At 46.1% G+C, this 19474-nt stretch overlaps 1 protein-coding gene across 25 annotated transcripts in view; it reads left to right on the top strand.

Annotated features, from left to right (window-relative positions):
* Positions 1-19474, top strand: part of Kalrn (kalirin RhoGEF kinase) — a 592635-nt gene that overhangs the window by 517111 nt on the left and 56050 nt on the right. For 13 of the 25 annotated variants that reach the window (XM_034515127.2, XM_034515126.2, XM_076942852.1 and 10 more), the window contains 8 exons: positions 844-1127; positions 2415-2519; positions 5939-6031; positions 13748-13878; positions 18197-18263; positions 18618-18721; positions 18875-18944; positions 19212-19298. In XM_034515127.2, the coding sequence (XP_034371018.1) occupies positions 844-1127; positions 2415-2519; positions 5939-6031; positions 13748-13878; positions 18197-18263; positions 18618-18721; positions 18875-18944; positions 19212-19298 (941 nt within the window). The remainder of the gene's footprint in view (positions 1-843; positions 1128-2414; positions 2520-5938; positions 6032-13747; positions 13879-18196; positions 18264-18617; positions 18722-18874; positions 18945-19211; positions 19299-19474) is intronic. The other 12 variants (XM_076942866.1, XM_076942849.1, XM_076942848.1 and 9 more) reach the window with 3 other exon arrangements.

Below are 19474 nucleotides of genomic sequence, written 5' to 3'. Positions count from 1 at the left end.
TTTTTTTTCCTATAGGTAAAAACAAAGGCGTCATACTGTTGGCTACCCGGTCCCAGTGGTCCAGTCCCTTTTGCTTTCACTGACCCCCACTCTGTTCCCCTTCTTATTGCACTGATGCCACCCAGCATAACCCATATACTACCTTGGAACATCTGTACTTGTTCATCTTCTGCTTGCCTGCAGTGCCCTTTGTCAAATGGCCACATGGCTTGTCTCTCACTGCCATTAGAACTATGCTCAGATATCGAGTCATGTGTTGCTTTGCTTCAGCTACTGTTAATTTGCACCCTCTATTCCCCATTGCATTTCCCATCATCGCTGTCACTGTCACCGTCACCGTCACCATCATCATTAGATTTTTTTCAAGACATGGTTTCTCTCTATAGCCCTGGCTATCCTGAAACTCACTCTGTAGACCAGGCTGGCATCAAATTCACAGAGATCCGCCTGCCTCTGCCTCCTGCCCAAATGCTGGGATTAAAGGAGTGCACCACCACAGCCCAGCCCAACCTTGTTTTTTAACATAGCTCTTCTCATTATCTATGATAGTTTACCTATTTTGTTGTTATCATGGTCTGTTGTATTTTCCATCAGAATATAACCTCCATGGAAACGGGAGCCTTTGTCTCCTGTGAGTTTCTGTTTATATAAATCCTGGAATGGCATCTCGAATGTAAACATTTGAATCAGTGTCAACTGTTACTGCTGTCTCTTGCCTGGGTCCACAGCTGGCCTTGTCATATCTTTTGCCTTACGACATAGCTCCCTAAGGGTGAAGCTGTCTTACTCGTCAGTTCAAAAGCTCACTTTAACATGATGTTTCTGTCTGTCCTTCCTCCTCAGATTCATACTCTCACTCCTCCAGTGAGAATGGGGGCAAATCCGAGTCCGTGGCCAACCTGCAGTCTCAGCCCTCCCTGAACTCCATCCACAGTTCCCCCGGTCCCAAGCGCTCTACCAACACCCTCAAAAAGTGGCTGACCAGCCCTGTGCGCCGCCTCAACAGTGGAAAAGCAGACGGAAACATCAAAAAACAGAAGAAAGTCCGGGATGGGCGGAAGAGCTTCGACCTGGGATCCCCCAAGCCTGGGGATGAGACAACCCCTCAGGGAGACAGCGCTGATGAGGTACTTACCAGGGCCCACTCTCTTCTGCCACAAGAGACCCCTGATGTGCTTCCCTCCCAGTCATGTAATAAGCAGATCTACCATCTCGTACTATGTCATCTTGAACTTCCTGTTCTTGAGTCTTGACTACCTTGATGTGTGCCCCATTCACAAACTGATAAGTACTATGACCATCAAGGAACAAAGATTCTCCAGATTCAGAGATAGGAATCTCTGGCCAGAGAGGAGACAGTCAGTCCCCTGCCTCTATTGAGGACGACATCAAAACTGGCCAGACACAGAGTAAGAATGCAAAGCCAGAGACTGTGTCACTCTGAAAACCAGAGGCAGAGCTGAAGTCAAATGTTTTGAGCAGTGTCACCTGTAAAGCGTGCTGCCAATGGCAGTCAGTGGTAGTGGCCTCCTTTGGTCCCAGCACTTGGGAGGAATAGGCAGCCAATCTCTGAATTTGAGGCCAGCTTGTTCTACATACTGAGTTCTAGGCAAGCTGGGGCTACACACTGGGACCTTATCTCAAAATAAAATAAAATAAAATAAAATAAAATAAAATAAAATAAAATAAAAATATAGTAATAATATAAAATAAAATATAGCAGAGGGCTAGCTATAAAGATTACATGAAGGCCACAGTGGGCAACACTTCAGCTCACTGAGGCACTTTAGGGGCAGCTGATGACAGTGAAATGAGACCTTCTGACCTCACATTAGTCACAAAAAATTGAGTTTGAGCCAAGAAGTTAGGCTGGGTTCTTGTTGAGCTGAGATTCTATAATAAAAATATAGGGGGTGTGTTTTGGCTTGGGGAATAAAATGCCCGTTTTTATCTGCATAACTAGCCTACTCCAATCGCTGGTGAAGCTAGGAAAGTCGTTCTGATGTAGAATCAGACTCTTACTTGTAATTTTGTCCCATCTGTCATTTCTCAAGTTAGAGATGGCATAAAACCCTGGTGAGATTTGGATGGTAGTTTAATAACCCTTCAGAAAAATTTGAAGTTATGCGTGGTGTGGTGACACATACTTTCCTGTAATTCCAGCACCCAAAAGGAATAGACATAGGAATCATGAGTTCAAGGCCAGCCTGGAATGGGGGGTGGGGGGAGAGGCTGGGGACATGGTGGGAGAGGGAATGGCAGTTGGAAAGGGAGGAGACAATTAGTCTTAAAAAAAACTTTCAACTTTCTCCCTTCCTGAGTATTTCTCCTTAAGAATTATTTTTTTTAAAGTCCTGACTTATTGGCATCTTTTATTGGTGTAGCAATGCCTGATTGGTGTCCTTTTGTTCTAGAAGAGCAAGAAGGGTTGGGGTGAAGATGAGCCAGATGAAGAGTCACACACCCCCCTCCCTCCGCCCATGAAGATCTTTGACAACGACCCCGCCCAGGATGAGATGGTAGGAGCCCTGCTGAGATTCCTCTTCCTGAGAATGTGAGGCTGGGATCAGCACCGCCCTCCTCTCGGTGACGGTGATGAGAGTGTCAGTGAGCAGGTGTCCTCCCCCATGATCATGGAGGCTTGGCCTTGTTCTGAGCAGTACAGAGTCATGCAAAGACCAGTTAAAGTAGAAACCTGCCTGGGAACGCACAAAGGGTCCCATGGTTCTGTATTTGCAGGCAGCATTCCTAAAAGGAATCTGTGGGGCCCCAGGTGGCAATCGTTGCGTAATGCCTGATGCACAACCCATGTTTTAGTTGTCTTCTGCATTCGGCTCTAAAAGTCTTACCACAGTCACTTCTCCTTGAGCCAGTGCTGATAAACTCTGCCATCTCCGCATGTGGAGTAGAGAGATGGAGGAAGGATTGTTGTCAGTCATGGAAAAGCAAAGCATGTCAAATTGCCACAGCCTTTTGTTTTGTGAAATGTTCTGCTCACTGGTTTGAAAGGTCCATGTCCCCTCTGCCACTAATGCCCCAGTGGTCAGCTCTTTCTACTTGTTTTCAAGTGGTGGCTTACCTCTGGAGGTCTTGACTCCCAGGCACTGACCCACAATGTGGGGCTGCTTTGTTTCTTTTGATACTATGTAGCCTTGACCAGCCAGAAGCTCATTATATAGACCAGACTGGCCCCAGTTTTACAGAGATCCACTTGCCTCTGCCTCCCTAATGCTGGCATTAAAGGTGTGTGCCACCACTGCCCCACTGGAGCTGTTGTGGTGTGTCTCCTCACTTCCCTCACAGCCGTGCCTGGGCTCCATCGACTTTTTCCTGCCTTCTTAGGTAGTAACTTGATGCTGGTCACTGACGTGGAAGTTGCAGTTTTAGTTGCACTTGCCATTATCTTCCCGAGTGTCATTTTGTGGCAGTAGTGGTGACTCACCTGGTTGTCTCTGGCTCTCACTGTGCTCTTCCCTGTGCCTTGTACTGAGGAAGCCTCCCTTGAGTTGGCAGGCCAAGCATGTATAGGCATCAGGCTTCGTAGGCTCTGTTTATGAATATTCCAGCATTTCTGATTTTAACTGCTTCGAATTTGGTTGTTAACCCATCCATAGTAAATATCCAAGGTCTTCCTCTGTGTAGGCTAGAGGAAGAGCCAGGGATTACGGTGTGGATGCCTCGCATGGTGCTCTCCCTACAGTTGTGTCCCTTTCTACTGAGATGTTTGGACCCTATTCTCTAGGCCAAGTTGACTCTGGGCCATTGAGAAAGAAAACAACAAAAGTATGACATTGTACCCAAAGGGATTATTCCCAGAGGCAGAGATGCCTGCTCTTCACCTTCATGAAATCTAGCCTCCTGACTTCCACACCCACCCTTGTAAAATGCCCTAGGAACAGTGTGTGTGTGTGAGAGAGAGAGAGAAAGAGAGAGAGAGAGAGAGAGAGAGAGAGAGAGAGAGAGAGGAGGGGAAGGGGATGGTAGAGTTCCCAGGTTCCACTGTCTTCATAAAATAGGCTATGAACCCTCTCCTAGTCCCCTCACACAGTCTGTTTGGGGTGAATGGATGTTAGGCTGTTCCTGGATAATTTTTAACTGAGAATACAGACTTACCCGGGCATCTATGTGGTTCTTCTCTTTGTTGTATCTGGTGCATGGCAGTAATCCCATTTTAGACATGTTAACTCTCCCCACACTGGCTTGTGTGATTTCTGTCCATTTGTTTTTTGCTGAAATATTTGGAATTGGAGTAAGTCCTACTTAGCACTCCTAGAAAGTAGAGTTAAATTTTTGATTTGAGGAGACAAAGTCTCACTAGCCTTGGCTGGCCTGAAACTTATTTCATAGACCAGGCTGGCCCCAAACTTGATGCAATCCTATTGCCTCTGCCTACTGAATGTTAAAATTCCAGGTGTGCCCCACCAGCCCTGGAAGGAACTTTAACTGGAAGTTCAATCTTTAAAAGTTCAACAAAGACTCTTTGTTGTCCCCCGTGTCTTGTGTCCTTTGTCTGCTTCCCACTTCCACAGTGTGTATGGCGGGTGATGCTTTATCTATCCCCAGTTTACAGAACCTTATTAGTGTTACCTGTTCAACCTTAATTTCAGTAGCCAGAGGATATTTTACCGACCTGTATGCTCCATAATTGTCATGAGCAGACGTTTGTGGGACAGCCTTGGGTGTTTCCGGTCCTTGCACCTCTGAGTAATGCCCCTGAAGATTATTGTGTAGATCTAGCTTCTGTTCTTTGGACATCTGACTCTTGAATGAGTTACCAGAAGTAAAATTATCCAATCAGAGACGGTAACTTGATTTTTCAAACCAAGACATTTTTTCCTGCATTTTCCCCAAAGAGGAAAGACAGTACTGTTTTATCTTTCCTAAAGGAATTGCATTTATTTGATCTCCCCCAATCTTAAAAGCAAAAATGTAAAAGTTCTTTTTGAAACTCTTCTCTAACCTAAAGGGAAAAACTGAAGCCTGGCCAAGGCCAGGACATTGCTCTTTCTATGCTTATAAGTAATCTTCTTCATGTCTCAGCCTGGGAACACCACCGCTGTCTGCTCTGTGCCCTCTGCCCTCCCTCCTCTCCCTTCTCCCCTTTCCTTGCTCTCCTGATGCACCGGACTAGAAGCACACGTAGATACAGAGCTAGCCATCTCTCCCCTAGCTTTATCTCAGGAGGATGGAAGAAGGAAGAAGCAACTAGACTAATAACCAAAGGCTCCTTCAGTGTGGGGCAGAAATACCCAACCATTATACAAATAACCACTACACAAAGCCTTGCCACTGGTCCAGGGGAAGGACACAGAGAGACCTGTAGTTGAGTCTCTCTGCTGTGAACAGTCTCTGAGAGTTCCAGCATGTGACACACAACTCTTTTGGGAAACTTCCCAGTGCCGGGTGTGTGTGTGTGGTGGGAGGTGGGACTGAGAAGGGAAGGGAGGGAGAAGATGGGGTAGAGGTGTCATGCTTGCTCAACACAGTGTCGACCCAGAGCTAAGGCTGTAGCAAGGCAAGACTTTATCTCCTTCACCCACATTTGAGCCTGGAATTGCTCATACCTTCTAGACCATGGAACAGCAGCAGGCTACCACAAAGGCTAAAGTCCTGATCTTCCTCAGAGCAGCTCCCCCTGCTCCGCTATCAGTAGGCATAGCCCTTGCCTGTGGGTTTCCTGGGGGACCCAATGACCCCTCCCGTCAGCCTCTAAGGAAAACCAGGCCCATCTGTACTTTGTCATTGACCAGACTCCCTCACAAGGGACACGCAGGCCTACCTCTACGCCACTAACCACACCCATCTACCTCTGTTGTCTCTGTCCTCTGAACACTAAACTGCTTTCCTAGCCTGGAGCTCTGGAGTGTGTGGTTTGCTTCCTAACTGCGTTCCTCGCCTCTTGCTAATCCGCTTTTCCTTTGCTGTCCGTGTCTTGCAGTCCTCTTTGCTAGCAGCCCGGCAGGCTCCCACTGATGTGCCTACTGCTGCAGACCTTGTCAGTGCAATAGAAAACTTGGTCAAAAGTAAGCTGGTAAGTGGGCATGCTGGAGGCAGCTCTGCGTTACCTCTCACCTCCATGTGGCTCCCAGAACCTCAAAGAGGGCCATGAGCCAGTCTCCCAAATCCTAAGGCCACATATTCCAGTTGCAGATAATGGTGTTTCCTTAAAAAACAAAAAATAAAAATAAAATAAAACTGCCCCAGGGGCCTTTTCAGCTTTATGTGGAAATTGGCATGGAAATCAGCAGAGCGTTGAGCGTTGAGGTGGACAAGAGGTGAAAAGTTTCCAAAGCAAATATACTCACTGAAACTGACCAACTGGTCCCAAGACACATGGCACCCAGCTGCTGATGGATATGTTTCAGGCTAGCCCTGAAGCCAATGTCCTGTGCTGCTGAGACGGAGTGTGGTCTGGCTGTTTTAAAGAACCAGGACATTTTATTTAGAGACTCCCTAGTTAACCGAGCCTTAGAAATTAGACAACTGATCATAGAGGAATAAAAACACATAAATAACCGTGCCATGGAAAATTAGAGCTGAATGTGTCTCCTCTGTCCCTAGGAGAAGGCAAACGTGAGCCACCAACAACTGGTCTAGCCTGTGGCAATCTTATGGGTCAATCATAATACCACAAAAAGGGCAATTAGCCTGAGCTTTATTAGGATTTTAGTGACGTGCTAGTGCTGCCCCCCACCCCCGACAGTTTTTCTGGATGCAGCTGTCTCTCTGCCCCCATCCTTTTATGTGTAAGCAAAAAGACAGGGGTTGGAAGCATGTTCCTGTCTTCCTCTGTCGTCTGTGCCTCCTGTTTGGCTTTTCTGTCACTTGGCTGAGTCGTTGTTCTTCCAATACTAACCCACCTCCACTTGGCCCAGGGATTGAAGGACTGTGGGGCATCCTCTCTCAGGCAATCGGCCTAATGGTTGTAAATACAGAGCAATGGTGGCTGTAGATGTTGGTTCTGGTAAGAAGGCAAGCTCTGGGAGGCTGTCCACTTCGATGCCATTTCCCCCTGCCCTCCCCTGTGGGCATTTTGGGGTTTCTTGTTTGTTTGCTTGTTGTTTTGTTTTGCTTTTTATTTCCAGTCACATCATTGATTTTACAATGTCACAGGCTTGTCTTTGTTCTCTCAAGTTTTTGTTGCTATCATCCCATTTCTCTGGAATGGTCTCCCTCTTCTTTTTGCTTATCTAATGCACAGTAGGCCTTCGGGGTCCCACTCAATCTCTTCTCACAAAGGCTTCCCTTGCCTGTCCTAGCCAGATTTCCTCTGAAGTTCCACCTCAGGTCCCAATGCTCTATGCTGTCAGAGACGGCTCTGTTGTAAAAATGGCTGAATGCTGCCACTTCTCTCCCTGCTCACTAGTTAGTTCAGGCAGTATTATACTTCCATCAATATATAGTAATATATAATAGGAGCTTCATGAGCACTTGTTTCCAAAGGTCCATATCTGCTTCTATTTGGGGTGCCCTTTACCCTGACTCTTACCATTGCTAGCCTTTGCACTGTTGGTCTCTTGTTTATGTGGTCAGTGGGTCTAGTGTTAGACACATGAGCAAAACTACTGGGAAGCCCCACAGAGGCAAATGTCCCAGAGAAAAGGAAGTATGGGTTGCGGTTACTGTTCACAGGCCTGATCACAGACTCAATAAATAGCTGCTGAACAGATGCCCTTTCTGTGGTGCATTTACCATAAGAAGGGCATTAACTTTTCCCACCAATAATTAACTTCTTGAAGATCTACATGGAACTACAATCTAGGGATATCTTTGGCATAATGTAAGAAACCAAACACATATTAAGAAACGAGTGAGGGAGTGGTGGTTTGGTTTCTTAGAATTTTCCCACCAAAATGTGATTCTTTTTCTTTTCTCCTTCTTTCTTTCCCGTCCCTCTGCGGTGTAGCCGTGGAGCAACAGCAAATGAAGGATGTTTCAACCATGTTTGAAAACACCAAGTTGCATTTTGACCTCTAAGATGTATACCTAAGATGTATGTATTCACCATTAGCTTTTGGCTTCGAAGAAAAGAGGCAAAGAGCTCTTTAGAAACTTCTAGGGTTTATTTGATGGAACACAGCCACAGAGAGGCGTCCAAAGTAGCCAGTGTTGTCACAGACTTATCCAGTTAAAGTTCAGGGTTTATGTTGGCATCACAGACTTGTCCAAAGTTCAGCGTGCAGGTCAAGAGCAGTGGTACCACTGAGCTCCAAGACTTCCAACCACACCTTTGTGAGCTATGTGTGTGAGTAATCTATTCATTGCAGTCATCTAGCATGTTCTTGAAGGAACTGGAAGGGCCCCAGAGGAAGTAGGCAACACCATGTGGTCCATGTTATTTGAATGAAAGTTGAAGAAACCATGAGAAGGGCTGTCTGCCAATCCCTGAAGCGCTGTTGTGGAAATGAAGGATTGGTCTAATGCTTGCTCCAGGGGACAGAACCTGGACCTGAAGGGGTTGTGTTTTCTTAGTGTGGCATGAGGGAGAACTAACAGACCCCTTTCTAATTAAGAGTCTGATTCCATTTTAAGGAGTTTCTGATAGGCCAGCATTTTGGTCTGGAGTCTGTCTGCTTTCTTTGAACAATTGTTCAAGCAATAGCATCAAACTCTGCACTTTGGATTCATTTGACTCCCTGGCTCTACCTGGGGGCTGTGAGATTCCCCCATATTCTAGGTCCCAGGTGCTCCCCCAGTACAGTCCTCTGGTTATGGCTGCAGCATGGTTCTGCCTCTGCTGCCCAGACACTGCTACTGGTGATTGTAAGCAGGATTTGAAGGCTCACTTACTATGCAGTCAAACCCCTGGAGAGCCTCTGCTCTTCTGGGCATGTGGGGGCCTTCAGAGTTCTTTAGCCTGCCCACCCCCCCCCCCCCACACACACAGAGCTAACCCACTTTTTCTGGGTTCTGCCTTAAACTCAGAAACAAACACGTTTTCTGTTGTTCCATATGAGTCTTGATAAGACTTTTCATTCTTTAGCAGCTACGGTTTTGTCACAGCAAGTGTGTAAGGAACTGGAAGGCAAAGGTCCTGGGGGCTCCTACTGATAACAGAGCCCTACAGCCATGTCTTTGTCTACCCTGGAGAGTGACTTGGTCTCTTTGACCCCTCCTGATAATGATGATGAATCTGTTGACCTGAATCTAATCTCAAGAGAGTAAAGATGACTGCCTAGGCACAACCATGCTTCACACTGATAAGCAGGGACCTACAAATGTTAGCTCTTAGGGCAATCGAAAAAACAGGTTGTCTCCAGCTTCCATGACCTCTTGTGGGCATGTGGGAACTTAGTATCTGTCTGCCAGTAGATTGGTGACGAGGAATGTTTAGATACCATTTGGTTTTATCCTTCAGATCTAGAGAGCCACAGCTTCCTGGCCAGGGGAGACTCTAATGTGTCTATTTACTGTGCCACCTGCCTGGCAGACAGGACTGAGCCTCCAAGAAGAAAGCCCCATCTCAGTGCTTGTCATAGGTGGCACACCCACCCAATTCACTCATCTCTGATGGCCTAGTGGAATGTTGAGAGTGAACTTTCCAGAACTTAACACCAGCCTTATTCTCCTGCTTAATGCCATGGACAAGGATCTTTAGGGTCTCCTCAGTATATCTCCAGGTTCCAACTTTGATGCTCATGTCCTCTTTCTGTGGTACCCACCCACCCCTGCTCACTAGTACCCATCCTGCTCACTAGTACCCAACCCTACTCACTAGCACTCACTTCTACTCATTGGCACCCACCCCTGCTCACTAGTACCTGGTACTCCTACTCACTAGTACTCTCCCTACTCACTAGCACCCAGCTCAGCTCACTAGCGCACATGCATGTGCTCTCTCTCTCTCTCTCTCTCTCTCTCTCTCTCTCACACACACACACACACACACACACACACACACACCATTCATTAGCACTGTTTCCTGCCAGTCCAGATCCTCACATATCCAGTTCTACCTGAAACAGGTTTTTAGCTCACCTCACATGGTTTCACTCCATGACCTTTCTCACAGTGCAGTTCCTGCCAGGAATGAATGTTCTTCAGTTTCTATATCCAGTGAACTCTTTTTTTTTTTTTTTTTTTTTAATTTATCTTAGAATAGCCAGTTCTTCACATTCCTGGGTTTCTTCTCTATAGATTCACCCAACCTCAGATCAAAGCTCTTTGGGGAGAAATCAAGAAATTACATCTGCACTGAACATGTATTGACTCTTTTCTTCCTTGTTTCCTAATAAGCAAGACAGCGTAACAATCACTCTATAGCCTTTACGTCATATCCTAGACTATAAATAATGCAAAAATTAGTTAACTATACAGGAGAATGAATATAGCTTTGGAAACACTAAGTATTTTAAAGGGACCTGAGCACCCTGAATTTGGGGATGCCAAGGAGTCCTGAACACCCCAGGACACCAAGGGATAATTTGACTCAGGTTTGCCTTTCTGTAGAGTCTTTCTTTTCTCTCTCCCTCCCTCCATGGAGCCGCCTGCCCACATGTTATCTTCCATAGTCCATCTGTCAGAACTCCCAGTGTGGGTTAGACTATGGAGGTCTGAGACTCTTCCTCATCCTCATTTCTCCAGCATCTCAAGCATTCAGTGTATAATATGGTAGATGCTTGTTTATTTGTTTTCTTTTTTTTTTGTTTACATACAAGCAAGACATTAATTGTGAATGCAGGGAGAGTAAGAAAGTGCTTATAGGAAGGGCATTAGGCATGACTAGGAAGTACATCCATTTCACTGGGACAGTGACCTTTCTCCACAGTAAGCTGTCTATTTGAATCTTCTTTGCATTTCTGCAAGGGAATGGACAGTTACAGGGACTGGTATTGCTCCTTCCTTGTTCAGTTTCCTTTTCATCTGCTGCCACGTTGTGACCCTGAACCATAGGTGGGACAGACGTCTTTACTGTGGAGACAAACTGGCAGCCACTGTCTCTTTCCCCCAGAGACAACAAGGATGACAGGTTGACCTGACCTGGTTGCCCTAAGTGAGATCCCTGTATCCATCCCTGGCAGCTGAGACCTTCTAAGGGATCACTCTGAAATTACTATAAGCAAAAGAGCCAGCTCCATCAGTCCAGTCAGGATGGCCACCATAAGAGCTTAGCAGGCCCTCTATTTCCTTGTCACTGTGCCACGCTCTGACGATGTCCCAGAGTCCTCTCCAAGACACAACCTGGCTTCTTTGTTCATACAAAGTCAAGAGAGAAATGCAGATTCTCCGGTGTGACACATTGGACTCCTCAGAGACCCTTTACCCTGTTAGATGGATTGGCCCGTGCCAAGCTAGTTGTGCCATGCATCCTGGAGGCAGTGGTGTAGGCCTGCCCACTGGGCCTGGCATTTACCTTCCCACCAGCCTACAGGCCACAGAATAAAGGCCAGAACAGGACAGTGAGGAAGATGGGAAGTTAAAGGTACTAATCATATCTATTACCAGCTGGGTTCATCTGTACTGGAGCCTGTCTCTGGTGACGGCACCAAGGGACATGCACTGGAAAGCCGCCTGTCCACTGGCTTGTCCAGCCTCAGCACCAGACATTCTAATTTCCTTAATAACAGGTTACAGATCCTGTATCTATAAATGTAGCTAAACCCTTCTCGACCTTTCTTTATTTTTAGCCTATACTGCTGCTCTGGATATAACAGTTTCCATGGTTGATTACTTGTTCTGTAAACACCTTTACATCAAGTGGAAAAAGCAGTTGTCTCTCTCAAGCTGGAAGATACTGTCTGTGTTTCTAATTCCCGTGTTGGCAACAGATCCGTGTTTGACCCTTGACACAGTTGCTTAATTTAGGGAGTCGGGGAGAAGGCTGATGTCACTGTTCAACAATAAGGTCTTAATATTCTCCATCTTTTCTCCTCTTTGGGTACCACATTTGCTTTCATTTGTTTCCCTGGAATGTTCCTTCCTGCCTCTGTTTGGCTTCTGTTGAAATGTAGCAACTAAGAGAGTCAGTAATGGATGTTCTCAAATGCAGACTGTTTTAAGACCAGGCCTACTGCCTCAGTGATCGGCACTATTTGATCTTGGTGTCTTGTGTCTTAGACCTGGTATTTTCAAAGACTGCTAAACGAAGCCTTTCCTTCTAGAAACCACAGAGGCTGGCGTGTAGTTGGCGTTTGTCTTTCATGCTTGTGTTATGGATGCCCGCCTTGACCCTGTTTGCTTCCACTGATCCTCAGGCACCTGTACTGCATACAGCCCCACTCTCAGGCTCAGGGAACACCACCGATGAGGGTTAGAAGCAATGCAAGGGCTGGAAGATGGGATACAATGTTGCAGAACATTGTCTCCTGGGCTTCCAATGTGTCATGCCTCTTGTACCCATGAACTCAAAGCAGCTATGGTTATCTGACAAGACCTGCATAAGATTGGAACCAGCAACATTTCATCATGAACCAGGGAAGGACTCAGGAACCTCCCTCCCTGACAACTAGTAACAGTTATGTGGGGGAGATGTCACTTTCTTCAGTGGTGTAACCACTGATAAGTTGGTCACACTCAAGTAAGTAACCTCCCACCCGTGCTCAGGAAGCAGTCTGTTTGTTTGTTTATTTATTTATTTATTTATTTATTTATTTATTTATTTATTATGTATTTATTGGTCACACACAGAGATGAAAGTAGGAGGCCCCTTGTTGGGAAAGAAGACTTTCTAGTGGAGAAGGGGTGGGATAGAACAGGGTAATAGGAAAAAAAAAAAAAAAGAACAAAAGTTCATTGCATATATGTATGAGACTGCCAAAAAACTAAATTTTCAAAGACCTATATGGTATCCTAAACATACATTAAGCAAATCAACTTAGTACATTAAAATGTTAGTTTGTCCCAAAGAGTATGTTACTCTTCCAGTTACACCTTGAATATGTTACTGTTACCAGTGCCAGCAACAGAGAGACACTAACCACTGGGGAGCACTCTTAACTTTTCCTGGGGCTTGTACAAGTATCATCTCTGTCCTTTAGAAATTTGCTAAAAGGGAGGATCTGATCTGAAAAATCCAGAAATACACGGGACAGTTTCGTGTCTCCTACATCATCAGATCTGGGGTTAGACCTCTGCTTCCTTTTCTCAGCTGCTCCTAGATCACTGTATTAATCCACTTACCTTTTTTTTTTTTCCTCAAACAAGTAAGCACCTTGTGCAGCACCTTAATTAATAGGAATGAGGATTAATGAAAGAAAGCCCTTGGTAAATAATGTGAACAAAGATGATTTTAGAACAGGCTCCATCTGTTGGCTCTTTTTCAACTACCTCATTGTCTTCTTCCAAAGTATTGCAGTTAACCTAACAGAGCATGCTTTCCACCACCTACCTCTGTCACTTTCCTTAGCTTACCAACTTGCATGAAGTAGTTCTATGACCAGTTTTCCTTCCCAATGCCTTATTTGGTATAGAATTAGCTTTCCTGCTGGAGCTCTCACCCAGAGATTAATCGCCGTGACAGTTTCATTATGTCTGGGCAGTTGGTGGCACATGGATGCCTAGTGTGCTCTGATCATACGGGCTCCTGGTGTGCCCTGATCACACGGACGAGTAGAGTGCCCTGATTGTGGATGGCAGCTCCCTGCTGCAAGGAGGTGGAAGTCTCTGGTCTCCTAATGTTTCACTGTAGTTCGGAGAACACAGCCTTGACTTCTGGTTTTCACATTGCCTGTGGCTAGGTGGGGAGACACAGGGCTTGTAAATAACTTCCCAGGGTTCGCTCTGAGCCTATTTATCCTTCTCTTTTTAGACTCTGGAAGGAGGCTCTTACCGCGGGAGCTTGAAGGACCCTACAGGCTGCCTGAATGAAGGGATGACCCCTCCTACACCTCCTAGAAACCTGGAAGAAGAACAGAAAGCCAAGGCTCTGAGAGGCAGGATGTAAGTGGCCTGCCACCCTATCCTGGTCCATGTGTGTGCCGGACAGTTGCGAGGAGGAGACTAGACAGCCCGTGCTGTCTGTAACTACTCTCATCCTTTCTCAGTGAGGACAGCCTAGGTCTATACTGTACAACACTGATCATCCATAGGCCACTTTGGCACTAAGGAGGCTTGGGTTGGGGAAATAGTCTGTGAGGTTGTTGTTATTGACAAAATGTGGCTATGACCAAGATCTAATACAATTGTAAAACATGCTTTAAAAAAAAAAAAAAAAATGAAAATAATGGAGTCCAGAGAACAAGGGGGTGGCCTCCGTGGGTCTGCAGCAACAGAGAGGCTCTGCAGCCAGGCAAGGCCCAGTTCTGCTCCTTCTCCCAGGTCTTTCATTTCACATCTATTTGTAGGTTTCATTGTGCAAGCACCTCCTCTCACTTGAGTGACTAGTGGTAAGATCCCATTCACCTCCCACATGCTGTGCAAGATTGGCGTTCTCTACCTTGATGCAAAGTCGGTCTCCCGGTATTTGAGATGGTGAAGATTATGTTAGACACCAGCAAAGCGGAAGCTTACTCCTTGAGAACTTAAGGTTTCTCCTCTGGAGTCCATTCCTCTGGAAGCAAGCTTCCAGTCCCTCAGCGTGTGAGGTTGTGAGTAGCAAGCAGACTGGGCTAGATGGGTCTTGAGGGTCCCATCTTAGTCTCTGTCTTGCTTTCTCCTTTACATCCCCGCCTTCTTTATCCAGGCCACAGACATAAAAATGAGCAGAAATACGTGAATCAAATAAGCCAAGTCCTTTTCTGCTGGCAAATATACAAAGTAAGCACTTAGAGCTTTGTCTCCTTGGAAGCAAAAGTGGTAACATCATAGCAAGAGCCTGGTATCAAAGCAGGGCTGTCACCGTATGGTGGAGAGGAGAGGAGCTGATACCTGTGTTTACCCCTAGAACTTTTCCTGGGTCAGAAGAACTCCCAAGAGTTATGTGAATGAGCTGTCATCTCCTAAGTGAGGTTTCCAGAGCCTTGCACAGCACGTGCCCTTCCCTGGCTTCTCCTGTGCTTGTTACAGTAATGGGGGTGGGGAGTGGTCAGAACTCATCCCCATTCCTTGGTCAAGATGAAGCACAGCTTATGTCAGGGAAGCAATGAGGTGACATATGGTCCTTGGAAAAGCCAGTCTCTCCAATTGTCACTCTTACTGAGTGGGCCTTAAGAGCACTTGTCGTTACCCAAATGAGATATTGTTTGACTTTGTTATAACAAGCCAGACACAGTTGTTGCTCTTTTAGCCCACTGCACCATCCCCTCTTTCAGCACACCCTCCATTTTCCATATCCTGAAGGCTCTTGAAAACTGACCTGTTGAATGTCTCTGACTGTTGATGCCCTGGCTCTGACCTGCTGGACCTCATGGCCAACATGAAAGAGCAGATACATGATATTCAGGTATAAATACCGTGAGAGGCTAGAAGCAGAGGTGTAGACACTGGAGGTGCCATCAGGGGATGGCAGGAGGTCACCAAGGAGTCAAATGAGAGCCACATGGAGAGAGGATGGAAACAAAGTGTTGTTTGTATAGAAGGAGGAAGATGCTGATAGGAGACTTGCCACTAGTCACCACAAGCATCAGATGCTTGTTAAGCACACCACCTGCCACACCAGTGGGACAGATCAATGAGTAACACACAGTAGCAACAACACTAAGCCCTCACTCCTGGCAGGTTACATTCTAATGGGAGAAATCAGACCAAAAATAAATAAATAAATAAATAAATAGTAGGTTGGAATCTGGAGAAGAAAGAAAATAGAGCAGAACCAAGAAGACTAAGCATGGGTAAGTCTGCAGCTTAAAATGGTTCTGAGCTTGCACAAAGAGCAGGAAGAAGTAAGGGGCCACAGTGTCTTCACAGTGGCACACCCAGTGCCAACGCTCCCAAAGGTCACCCACCCTCTACCGGTGGGAAAGAGGGCAGGTGTGAGGTAGCTAATCTTCACTGGTAGCTTGACTGATGAACGTCCCCTGAGAGACACAACTCTGGCCATGTCTGTGAAGACATTTCTAGAAGACCGACCCTGAGCGTGCATGGCACTGTCCCAGGGAATGGGGTTCTGTACTAAATAAAAAAGAACAAAGGGGAATCTGAGCTGAACCCCAGAGTTCGTCTGTGTGGATACAATGTAACCAACTCCAAGCCACCACCACCCCCCCCCCACCTCCCACTTTCCTTCCTACCTTGGTAGAGCTTACTCTCTCAAACCTGAGCCAAAAGAAATCCTTTCCTTACTTGTCAGTAGCTTTCCTCAGGCATTTTATCATAACAAAAGAAAAGTAACTAAGTAAAGTCCATTTGTAGCCAGGAGAATTTCAGGTAGGCCAAAGAGTAGCATTCATTTGTGAGTAACTTTTAATGTAGAGATTAGCCATGAAAAGGCATCGCATTTCAGTTTGTTTGGCTGTTAATCGTGATATACATGATTAACATGATATACATGATATACATGCCTTGAAATGCATGCATATCAGTCTAATTTTGTTTTGTTTCTGAAGGAGTCTTGTTAAATAGCCCAGGCTGGCCTCAAACTCTTGATTTTCCTGCCTCTCGAGTACTGGACTGATAGTTATGCTCCCTACAGCAACCAACTAGACTTCTTTGATCATGTCTCATCTTCCCAGGGACTTTATTGGCCCTTCATAAGAATCCAGTGCAGCTCCCATTCCTAGAGACTCAAAAACCAAGGCAACCTCCGTTGGTCAACAAAAAACTGAAGATAAAAATATCTCTACCTGGCAGAAGAGCACCAGCTTTCCTCTCCAAAGGGCTAGCCTAACCCTGAATTCTCACTTTCCTGTGGGTTTTCACTAACCACTCTCTTCCAGGAAGTAACTTGGGCCTGCTAAAGATATATCTAAAGGCTTCTGTTTGTCCTTGCCGGTTCCTTCCTGTGGCCTGAAACACATGCTCGTGTGTTGGAGGAAGAGAGGCGGCTGGAAGGTTGGGCACATTGATAAAAACGCATGTGTTCTTTGCTCCCTCCATATGCTCTGAGGTCCCAGACACCTCCCAATCCCCCTACCCCTCCCAGTCCGACTCAGTGGCTTCTCTGTACTGTGGAGGACAAGCATTTCAGATGAATTGCTTCCTGGGTTTAGAACAGTTGCTGGGTTATAACAGTTACTTACAACTCTTCTTTGACATCTCAGAATGTTATCCCTTCTGTCACTCAGGCCAAAAATATGTGCTGGTGTGCCTCCAGGCAGAACTCTTTCCGACTCCTATAAACACAGGACCTCTGTGCCATGTGCAGAGCCATGGTGTCTTCTGTACAGTGTTTGACTCAGAACTAAAGAAAGGAGTGGGGCGGAGACGTGGGGGATGCCAGAGGCCTGGCCAGGCCATTCCCTAGGCAGTAGACTACTGTGAAAGAGTAATCTTTGGACCTTAACACTTAGGTTCAAATCCCACCTCTGCTCTTCACTTTGTAGGCTTGGGTGAGTCACCTGACCTTTCCATCTACCTTAGTATTTAAATAAGAGGATTTTATAATCCCTGACTTGTTATAAGTATTAGAAAACCCAGATGGGGTAACTGGTATATAATAAATGCTCTAAGATATCTATCTATCTCTCTATATAGATATAGATATAACTATGAGATGGAAATAATTCACAAGGAACCCAAGAAAGCAAATGCCCTTGTTATAAGTCCCACATCCCAGGGTAGGAAATGCTATATTCAGAGGAGTGAACATGGAATATCTGCAGCCAACCTAGGTTCTTTGGCTTTGACTGGGGATTTTCCAGGCCAGTTACCACAGATACATTCCTGACTAACTTCAGATTATGCATTATAGAATCTCTACTCGATATCTGTATCTCTGCAGCCTTTCAAGGCTGCTTATCATACAGATGTCTTTCCTTTTTTGCTAAGATAAGGATGGAGCCAAAATAAAGGAATAAAATCTCATGTTAATCCCTTGGTCTCAAAGCTTTTATAACTCAGTTCTGCAAAAGGTGCTTATAGTTCTTCCTACCCTGTATTTCTGCAACAGGAGAGGGGGTGTAGCTTGTTTCATTCAGTGCTTGCCTTGACTATTCAAAGTCCCAGGTTCAGTCCCTAGCACTGCATAAAACTGGCTGTGGTACATCTCTAATCCTGGCACTCAGGAGGAGAAGGCAGGATGAGCAGAGCTTCAGGACCATCCTGGGCTATATAGGGAATTTGAGGCCAGCTTGGGAAATAGGAGACCTTGTCTTGCAGAGAAGGGATGAGACCTTTTGTTTAAGGACCAGCTGGAACTTCACTGTCCTTATCTCTTGCTCAGGTTTGTCCTGAATGAACTGGTACAGACAGAGAAGGACTACGTCAAGGACCTGGGGATTGTGGTGGAGGTGAGCAGATGGCGGGGTGGCTGTATCTGTACTCGCTCATTCAGGAGCAAACTGGACCCTACCTGGGCCCAAGTGCTTTAAACTGGTGGCTATGCTTATTCAACTCTCTGGTAATTTGCAGAAATGAAACTAAAAATGGTACAATTCAAGCAGAACTGTGGAGACCGATTTTGTTTTCCTCTTGAAATACTGTAATGCATTTAGAGGGAGGTAGGGCCTGGTTGGGTGGGAGAAGCTACCACAGTGCTGTCTTCAGAGCGGCACAGAGTGTGGCCTGACATGGGTGCTAAAGGACGGGGCTTGTCCAGAACGCTGTCTGTGAAGTCTGCCGCTAATGTCACCACTGTTGTACAGGGCTTCATGAAGAGAATAGAAGAGAAGGGGGTCCCTGAGGACATGCGAGGGAAGGAAAAGATCGTGTTTGGAAACATCCACCAGATTTATGACTGGCATAAAGAGTGAGTTCTGAGCTTCCCTGAGAGTGGGGCATTTGCCCCTTGCATCTGACCTGAGCAGGGCATTTGAAGGGAGACCCCTATCATTAATCATCTCGTCACTGAGAGAGGATGTCTCTCCAAGTAACATGACTTCCTCCTCCTCTCCCCTTTTAGTTTTTTCCTGGCTGAACTGGAAAAATGTATCCAAGAGCAAGACAGATTGGCCCAGCTCTTCATTAAACATGTGAGTGCCACCCCAATTGTCCCCATCTCCCCGGGTGCCAACACACTCATTTTAAAAGTCCTCCTGTCTTCGGCTCTTCTCGAGTTTGCTCTCTCTCTCTCTCAACACTCTGGTTTTGTTTTGTTTTGTTTTAACATATTTGGTCATTTCTCTGTCCTGTTCATTTCTTGTCTTTAACTACCCTTGACTCTGGGGGGGGTGGGGGGGTTGGGGGGGAGGTGAGCCAGAAGCCAAGGTGCGTGATTGTCACATTTTTGTCTGTACCAGGAGCGGAAGCTGCATATCTATGTGTGGTACTGCCAGAACAAGCCACGCTCTGAATACATCGTGGCTGAATATGATGCCTACTTTGAGGTAAGCTGTTCCCTGTAGGCTCCCTTCACTCCCAGGCAAAGACAGCTGCAATGAGCCACACACCAGATCCTCTGTCCACAAGTCCCCCTGCCACTGGTCTTCATGGCAGGAAACCAGCCTCCACAAAGCTGGTAACTTAAGTCTGTTCCCAAATGTGCCTTTGCTTGAGGAGGAGC

The sequence above is a fragment of the Arvicanthis niloticus genome, chromosome 12, assembly GCF_011762505.2.
Source record: "Arvicanthis niloticus isolate mArvNil1 chromosome 12, mArvNil1.pat.X, whole genome shotgun sequence".
NCBI classification, from domain to species: Eukaryota; Metazoa; Chordata; class Mammalia; order Rodentia; family Muridae; genus Arvicanthis; species Arvicanthis niloticus.
Note: the sequence above shows the minus strand (reverse complement) of the source record. Positions and strands in the feature narration are given on the sequence as shown.